Source organism: Xenopus laevis, chromosome 8L (assembly GCF_017654675.1).
Source record: "Xenopus laevis strain J_2021 chromosome 8L, Xenopus_laevis_v10.1, whole genome shotgun sequence".
NCBI classification, from domain to species: Eukaryota; Metazoa; Chordata; class Amphibia; order Anura; family Pipidae; genus Xenopus; species Xenopus laevis.
In genome coordinates this window covers 120,424,426-120,434,466 of record NC_054385.1, presented here as the reverse complement: position 1 = coordinate 120,434,466, position 10,041 = coordinate 120,424,426, and the positions used below count along the sequence as shown (strand labels likewise).

The window sequence follows — 10,041 nt, the reverse complement described above, 5'->3', positions numbered from 1 at the left end:
TCATATTATATAAGTAGGCTACTTGTTCACATTCATTCAAATCCACTTATTTGTATGTAGAGGATTCATCATGGTTCCGGTTTAAGCAAACGAATCCCAGATAACAAATAAATCCCTTCTGATCATAACAGGACTTCCTCAAATATTTCCACCACTTTATTGTAATGAGCTAATAGCTGCATTTTCTTATACTAGAAAAATTATCATGATTTCAGTTTAAGCAAACTGATCCCAGATATCAGATAAATCACTTTCCTCCAATATATCCAGTACTTGTCTCTAGTAAGCTAATAGCTACATTTTCTCCTATTTAGTGTTCATGCCCGGAGAATCATGGATTATCCAAATCAAACTTTTGTAAATCGATTTATCCTGCTTGGACTTTCAGATATACAATACCTACAGGTTCTTTATGTCTTAATATTCTCAATTATATATGTAATCACAGTGTTGGGGAATACACTGCTTATTATTGCAGTACTAATTAATGTCCACTTGCAGACCTCCATGTATTTTTTCCTTACTAACCTTTCCATTATTGATATCTGCTGTTCTTCTACCGTTGTGCCTAAAATGCTTGTAAACACATTATCTCTGGATAAAAGCGTGTCACTTGTGGAATGTGCCTTGCAGATGTTTTTAAGTCTGGTTCTTGGAGCAACACAGTGTATAATATTGACTATAATGGCCTACGACAGGTTTGTAGCCATCTGTAAACCACTACACTACAACACAGTCATGAACAGGAGAGTTTGCATTTTTCTGGCTGTCTTCTGTTGGACCGTGGGCTTTATCAATTCTAGTATCCATGTGGTGTTCACCTTCCAGTTGCCTTTTTGCAGGTCTCACCATATTGACCATTACTTTTGTGAGATTCCTCCTTTCTTGCAGCTGTCTTGCAGAGATACTTGGTATAATGAGGTATTAGTGTACATCTCTGCATGTTTAATTGTGGTTTGCTCATTCTTTTTGACTCTTACCTCCTACGTTTATATAATCTCCACCATTCTCCAGATCCATTCAACTAAAGGAAGACAGAAAACATTCTCCACTTGTGCATCCCATCTCACGGTGGTCTGTATATACTATGGCACAATTATGGCCATGTATTTGGGCCCTCACTCTGCCTATTCTCCACAAAGATCCAAGATTGCATCCATTATTTATACATCTGTAACACCAATGTTGAATCCCATCATATACAGTGTAAGAAATTATGATATCAGACAAACCATAACAAAAAAATTAATAAGGAAGTACAATTAATAACAATCTCCATCTTTTAACAAGACTTGCGAGGTGAGAACCAAGTTCTCAAATTTTTGTAGATGAGTAACAATGGTCTACGACTGCTTTTCAAAGTCAGGGCTTTTTATTCCATTTACAGAAAACCTTAACTCTACATTATACAATGATATTATTGACAGTTCTGTGCAATTTTTTAGAAAAATAATACTCCCATGCACAAGTAAGGTTTTTACAGAATTAGATTGCTGAGATGGATGTGGCCTGCACACGAAATCTAATTTCAAACCTATGGGAGGGCTCACAGTGTGCCAGGCCAAGTCTGTGCTGATTGCTGAATGAGACTGAATAGATGCAAATCCTTCAACTATGTTCCACCATCTAGACTATAAGTAGAGGCTGTTACAGCAGCAAAGGGATGAGCAACTTTATAATAATACCCTTCTTTAATTCTTTTTGGCATAAGAAATTGGACTGGCAGGTTCCCAGATATTTTTGTAATATAAAGGCCGAAACATATGCAACAATAAAACTTTTTATATTTTGAATAAGACCTGAGAGTGCGGATCTTACTTGCTGGATACAAATCGTAATTACTTATACTGCACCGAGGCAAGCTATACTTATTTTCGAGACTGCTGGCTTTCTCATGGACTGTTATATATAGTGTTGCACCGAATCCAGGATTCAGTTCGGGATTCAGACAGGATTTGGCCTTTTTCATCAGAATTCGGATTCGGCCGAATCCTTCTGCCCAGCCAAACCGAATCCAAATTTGCATTTGCAAATAAGGGAAATTGCATGACTTTTTGTCACAAAACAAGGAAGTAAAAAATGTTTCCCCTTTCTACCCCTAATTTGCATATGCTAATTAGGATTCGGATTCGGTTCAGTATTCAGCCGAATCTTTCGCAATTAATTCGGGCCATGTCCAAAATAGTGGATTCGATGCATCCCTAGTTTTATATATTTATATACACACAATGTATAGTAAGAATGTATAGTAAGAAGTCGTGTCATGCTTTATAGCTGACACTAGCTATAATTAAAGTGGATATACAGAACAGAGCACTCAGAGACCCCAAACACCTGAAAAAAAGACAGCAGTACACATTGAAGGAAACAACTCCATATCAGTTTTTAAAGGGTGCCTTGCAAAAGTATTTGTCCCCTTTACTATTTCTCTCCTTTGACTGAAATACTACACTTAAATTGTGATATTTACATTTCAAACTCATCCTTTTCTTATTATTTTATGTTAGAAAACATAATGCTCTTGGACTTATTTTCATCAACAGGGTTTGCACTTCTTGTTAAAACTAAAATATGGGTGAAATACTACAAAGAACATGTTTAAGACTGTGGTCAGCTAGATAATATCCCAAACACAAGATAAAATAACATTAAAGTGTCTGAAGAACAAAAAAGGTGCAATTACCAAGTTAAAGCCAAAATCACACATAAAGAGAATCTGTACAACTCTCTAAAGATTGTAGTGTAGTGGAGCTGAATACTATTTCAAACAGCATATATTGTTGATTTAAAAACAAAAGCTCAGTGCTTTGATAAAATAAAAAATTATAAGTGTTTGAAATCAGAAAAAAAAACATTTTATAAAGTTACTTTGTGGTATAAATGTGCAGGACATTAATTTAAATTTTTTTTACTATTTTGCACTATATTGGTGACATTTACACGAGGGTGGTTATTTATTGCCGGTCATGTGTTTGAGTTTTTTTACCTAGAATGAACTCTAATGACCTTGAAACTTGAATGGTATTTTATTTATGAAAAAACGTGAAAATCTAAAAATCGACCCAATGTTACCGACCAGAAAAATCCAATTGGGATGCAATTCGAAAAGAGTTTTTCTCTGGAAAAAAACAGAATGTCTGGAAGGCTTTTAACTTCTTCAAATAGGTCAGCGGACCTCTGCCATTGACTTCTAAATAAACTTGTCAGGTTTTAGGTGGCGACCTATCAAATTCGAGTTACTTACAGGGTATGGGGATGATAAATCTCAGATTCGAATTCAAATTTGAATTTCGAATTCTAATTTCCATTGGTGGTTTTAAACTCAAAATTGTGAGTTTTGACCAAAATAATTGCAAATTGAATTTACCATTCGAACCTTAGTAAATCTGCCAGAGGAGTTCATTTAATAAAACTCTTCTTAAACTAACAAAAAGAAGCATTTTGCATCAATTTTAAAAAGTCACACAGAAATTAGATGGTAAATACCACCACAATGGTATTATAACAAAAAAGCAAAGTTTTTATAAGTAATGTGTGTTACTAGATGAGCACTGGTGCAAAATGTACATGGACTCCTTCTCTTCCATCCTTTCTAAATAGAGCCATGGACTTCCCAGCAGACCCCATCGTGGACAGTCCCTAGTACCCTGGTCCATTATTTTTGCTGCTATTTGCTAAGTAACTGCAGTTGGGTGGTTGTGCTTGACACAAAGTATTGAACACCCAATAAAAGGAGCAGGTGAAAGGCCAGGGTGAGGTATACACAAGAAAGGAATAAGACATTAAAAAATGTGATAACAGAGTTAGGTAGAGGGCAATAGATAATTCCAGAAAGTCTAAAATGTGTTATTTAGTGAACGCTCTAGTTATTTCAAAATAATAAAGGAAGAGAACTCCAACAAAATCTCTGCAAAACTTTGACTCCAGGTTGTGGTTACATGACATGTTTCAGGTAGATACTCTTTATTAAGTGTACAAAGACCATTACCATGTGCTTGTATATGTCCAAAATAACCTTTAACTCAATTAAACCTAGGGTATTCTGGGTAAACACTTCAATTAGACCTCATTAGGCCCACAGTGATTCTATACAAATTTTCAAAACCATAACATTCATATAGCTATACATTTGAATAAGTTATAAATACAATGTGGCATATAAGTGCAAATAGTAAAAAGCATTATAAATACAAAAGGAAAATTATGGTTAAAAAAATAGTCCAACATTGTCCATAATCAAAATGTAAGCACAGATTCCTTTAGAGAAACCACAGGGACCTCAATCATAAACAGTCCACACTTATGGTTGGCTACTGTATAAACCTGGCCCTCCTGATGATGGGAAACTGCCCAGAAAGGGCCTATCCCATGTACCATTCCCATATGTTGCAGAACTACAGAAATATACTGTGGTCTATGTGGATTACAATTAGTGATGGGTGAATAAATTCACCAGGCGTGAATTTGCGGCATAAAAATTGTCGTGCATCAACATTATTTGGAAGCCCATTGACTTCACAAATTTTTCGAAACGGGACAAATTCGGCCATCACTAATTACAATTCAAGATGCACTATGAACAATATTTCTTATGCAATTAAGTCTTGCTTTGTCTGATGGGGCAGGGCGTATGAGTCAGGGGGCCTAGCGGCTCCCAAAGGGAGTAGTCCGGACCTAGGAAGAAGCCAGGAGCAAAAATCCAAGTTGTGGTAGCTAAAGGGTTAAACAGGATACGTGGTCAGGTCACAGGCAAAGTTCTTCAGGCAGGCAGCGAAGGGTCAAAGTCCAGAACTAGCAGGGATCAAGATCAGGAATCAAACAGGAAAACTTCACAGGGAAACACCCAGGTACAATGCAGGAATAATTGATACGTATAATTGGGCAGCATCTCATCATCTAGGGCGCTCTTTTATTTCAAACTTGGTGCCAACCAGTGACGTCATGGCATCAGCGTCATTGCTCCGGCGTCATCGCGCCGGCATCCATTCTGGTTCACCGTGCCGTCGTCGAAGTACCCACGTGTGCTGAATGGGCACCGTCATCTCGGATCTTCCGCCGCCGGGTGCAGACACGCCGCTGAGCGCTCCCGTGGCCTTGACAGTATGAGGTCCTTAAATGTTCTGTAACTTCACTTGATATTTACTGCTCTTGTAGTTTACACTGGCACAATAAATGGAAATTTGCAATAGAGCGCATAGGCATTAGCTTAAAATTTACTACTTCATATATTCGTAGATTGTAAGCAGGATTTACTAGGTCTCTTACTACTTGACATTCTATGTATATTTATACTTGTAGGAACCCATAAGGTTAATGCTCCCCTACACTTCCTTGTTCGATTTGGGAAAAAAGCCCATGGACCTACTTTAGCTTATTAGCATACTGTGGTTTATTTGCCCAGAGGCTGATGACAAGTTCCTGCCACACTTCAGTATAGTGCTGGACATCTTGGTCTAGGAGCTTGTTCTCCCCCCCCCACTCCAGTAGGAAGTGGATGCACTGGGAGCCTGGAGCATTATGCCCAGTAAAGGGAAGGCCCCAAGCAGGCCTGGACTGGGAGTCAAAAAAGGCCCTGTCATTCCGAGTACTCAGAGGCCCAAACTGCCTCCTACCAGCCCAAACAGCCTCCTACCAGCCCACTATATGGTAACTTTTATGGAGCCGTTCAGCAGCCCCTCTGGCATTTGCCAGAACCCACAGATTGCCAGTCCGGGCCTGGCCCCAAGTAAGGTTAGGCCCTTGGTGAAGTCGGGATACAGGAGGGACTATGTGGTGTAGTCAAGACAGGGTAGTTCTCTGTAACACAACTTTCTAGGAAAGTGAGAAAGATAGAACTGGTGAGCAAAGAGCATCCTGTGCTCCAATTAGGAGGGATAGCAAGGGCGTAGCTCTCCCCTCAGGCAAGACTGGCCTATAGAGTAGGGATCACAGCCGAATAGGGATTTAGTGGTAGTGATTTCCTTGATCCAATGTGTGAGGATCCAGGTCATGCAACAGAGATCCTGAGGCTGCATTTATCCATGTGGTACTCTATCTCTACAGGAGTGTCACATTGTGCTGGCTCTGAAATGCTAAGTTGTTACCTTACATGTGATGTACCTCAGAGGACTGTGAGTATCTAAATCCTGATTTGCCCTTTAAGAGAATAAAGCCTGTTGCTATTTGTTTTGTTCAAGAACCTTCTGGCATCCAATTCTTTTATTTAGTAATGAAGCACAAGTGAGGTGTAGTTGCACAACACCATTACTTCACCCTTTCATGTAGCAAAGGCCCACCCTGTGGCGAGAAGGTCAAATGTAACTGGTGCTCTGCCCGTTAGACAAGGTCTATCTTAGCCTAGATTGGGTTACATAATTATTATAATCCTTGTCCTCCCTGTGTGTCCTTTTCTATATTCTAAAATTGCACAGCACTGCATATCCTAGTAGTGCTTTATAAATAAAGTTATACAAACAAACAGGTATTGTTCTACTACATATCCCTTTCTTAAACACCAATACTAATTAGTAAATTTCTAATGGCAAAAACTCTGCTGGAAGATGAGAAGAGAGTCAAGACACATCTAATTGAGTTGGGAGTTCCAGAATGATTTCATCTGAGACCTTTCTGTACTACTGAGACAAACAAAATTGCATATACAGTAGTACTTATGAGACAGGGTCATATGATTTAATATTGTTCCAGCATTAATATAAATAGCAAGGAAAGGTGATACATAATAAATTACACAATGATATCAAAATTAATATCACATTAATACATCCAGCATGTTTTTCCCAGCAGGTAAGGCCATGTTTGCAATGTTTGCATTTGTTTGTAAAGAGATGATTAAATCCTCTGCTATTTCTCATAGCTCTTTATTTATGAATAAAAATCTAGCTACAGTATATTTGTAAGAGATTATGATGAGAGGCCCTACAGTATCCTACAGTCTCTGGGAAAGTTAAGCAACATTATGAAAACAATTCCGCATATATTTACAAAACTATTCATCCTCTTGACCGCTTCTCTTATTTTACCGAAATACAAATCCCACACTGAAATTATATCTCTACAATATTTTCAGCATTTATATTTTTATAAGAAATTGCTTTATTTTTTCAACTGGACTGAGATCATGGCTTTGACTGGGCCATTTCAGGACATTCACCTCTGAGTTGTTCTCTTTAAAAGGTTGACCCGTACCTACAAAGAAGTAAGGAGGTGGCTTTTTTTCTTCAGTAAGGTATTGGCATCTTGTCAAAACAAGAGAAAGTATATATTGTTCAATAAACAGGAAAAATACTGCAGAAGAACCTGTTTCACTGCTAAAATCTTGCGGGAAAGATCTGCAATCACCAGGATATACGAAAAGGCAAAAAAAAATTTACACTGACGTTAAAGTTAATGGGCGTCCCATAACTTTATTGTTGATGTGCATTGATTTTGACGCGAGCGACTTTTTGGACGCGCCTCAAATTTTTTTGACGCAGACAGATTTTTGCGGGAGTTTTCCAAATTTATTCGCTGGTGGTGAAACGTGGAAATTTGCCTCAAATTTGCACCAGGCTAATTTATTCACCCATCACTACTCAAAAACAAAAAGGTGCAATGGCTTAAAGTACAGTTCCTGATATAGATGAATATCCATGGGATTATTTGAAAATTGGTATTACAAAATACTAAAAATAAAAGGTTTAAAAATTGGGGTGACAAAAAATATTAAAATGTGCAAAAAGCATATTTTAGTTGTTCATATTTTCTTATTTTTGTAACAGAAAACAATGTCATATTTGAAATGGAAACATTACAGAGAACACAATTTCAAAGTAGGATTTATGTATCAGTAAAACGAGACAACTGGAAAAGGGGATTAATTCAAAGTACTGGATATACCTTTATAAAAACTATATACTGTCAGTAACAGAAAAGGTGATTAAAGAAATTAAAATCATTTTGCAATAACTTTTCAGGACAATAATTCATATAGACATTTTTCACTTCTATGGTAAGTTTTAGAAGGTGATAATTTAATGAAGCTTTTCTTAAACTTCTTCTTAAATAAGCATTTTGAAACATAGGGACAAACAACCAAAAAAACTAAAAAAAAAGCCACACACAAATGATATGACAAATAACACCACAATGAAACAAATTCTGCATTTTACAGAAAATGGCAATTAATGGAGGGCACTCCCTTTATACAAATTTAGCAAAGGGTGCAAGGCTCTTACCCAAACAGAGCCAAAAAATACTCATATTTATTTGGTGGGGCTTTTTGGGACAGAATATCAAATTTATCATGAATAGAAAAACTTAAATTTTTCAAGATGTATTATACCCCTGATGCTGCAAAAAGCTTGAATCTGAAAATCCGCCATCTCAGACCTGCTTGAATAAGTCAATGGGAGAGGCACCAATTTCAATTTGAAGCTATTGTGGTTTGCTCTGGGTTTAGTCCAAAAATCTGAAAAATTCATGGCTTTCAGGCAAAAACCTGAAAAAATCGAGTGATTCAGGAAAAAGGTTTCTGCATTTTACACGTGGGTATCAAGAACCAAGTATAAATAGTTCTGGAGTCTTTGGTTGGCATTACCTGACTATCTTCAGACTACAGCAGGGAAAGTAGATAGATAGCCAGTAAGGAAATGACTTGCCCTGGTAGGTTGTAATTGTAATTTGTCTTTGCTCTTACAGGTGTAACCTAACATATGGGAGAAGAGACGCAAATTGGATGGTGTCTTGATTTGTATTTTTTTTTAAATCAAACAAATCAATTAAATAAATCATCATGAAATATATGTATGTGAATTGATCAACAGTAGAAAAATTCAACCCCAAGTTAGATATATCTGGGTATACAACAATTACAGGTTTTTTTAAATAAAAATATAAATAACTGTGAAAAATGTTTCAATACAGGTTGCGAGTTGTTCCTAATGTCCTGGGTCAATCTTCACAACTTTACAAGTGTGTATTGTTTTGTGACTGTTGCATGCAATTCACATGAAGTCCATAATGCAAACTCAACCAATGGATGGTTATGGCATAAGTCACACAGTCAGGAAGCCACCCAATAGATTCAAGCAAATTGGAGCCTCTTATTAGCATCTAATTGGTTTTAGCAGGGTTTTTAAAATGTATGATAAGAATGTTTTCAAATATTTGTATACACACCATTGCCTTTAACTTTCTTTGTGTCATGCCAGATCATACTTTAACTCTCCTTCCATTCTCAGGAATTCTGGTTTGGTATATCAATGCATTTGCCAATGCACTATTATAAGACTTTCTTGAGGAATTCATTATGACACAGATCAGCTGTATCTGAAATGATAAAAGTGGATACAGATATAGGCAACTTGGCAAAATAAACATTTAATCCATTTTTTTTTATTAGCAAGAAGAAAAGAAAGAAGCTGAGCTTGACTGTGGCTACGGGGGATCGGAGAGGTTCACCAACAGTGGTGTAACTGCATGGGGCTCCACCAGGTCCGGACAGAGATTCAAAAATAGGCCCTTGGATTTCAAATACAAAGTTGCCTTACCAGCTCACCACTGATCCATTAACTAGTGTCTGTCTATGGCATCTTACAGCAATTACCAGAATTTACAGTCGAGGCCTCACATAGGGAATTTCCCACGGCAGAGTCATGGACTTCCCAGTAGGCCTCATCATGGACAGGCCCAAGTGCCCACAAACCTGCTAAAAAATGCCACTGCATGCCCGTTGCAGAACAGAGTAAGGAAGAGGGCATTAGATAATTTCACCTTGATTTGTCTTTTTTTTCCTAAATATTTACCCTTGATCTAATTTTTGCTACAGACCAAAATTTGTCTACAGGTATATCTATCAATTCTGTTCAACAGCTTTGAGGTCAAGATATATTCAAATCTATAAGCACATTACTATTAATGCCGATTAATGCTGACATTTTAGTAAACTTATGCTTCGGAGAAACCAGTCTTTGGCATTAATAAGTCATTCATGTAGAGGAGATGTTCTACTGACAAACTGTTCTTTTGAATTTATTTGCCATGCAGATAATAATGAATGTTATG

General features: G+C 37.2%; 1 protein-coding gene across 1 annotated transcript; it reads left to right on the top strand.

Moving 5' to 3' along the window:
- Positions 1–333: 333 nt before the first annotated feature.
- On the top strand, positions 334–1,266 carry LOC108699091 (olfactory receptor 5V1). Its single transcript, XM_018230952.1, has one exon. The coding sequence runs from the start codon at positions 334–336 to the stop codon at positions 1,264–1,266; it is 933 nt and encodes a 310-aa protein (XP_018086441.1).
- Positions 1,267–10,041: the final 8,775 nt, after the last annotated feature.

Bases quoted from the DNA above. Each gene is read 5' to 3' on its own strand.
- LOC108699091 (XM_018230952.1), top strand. From the start codon at position 334: ATGGATTATCCAAATCAAACTTTTGTAAATCGATTTATCCTGCTTGGA.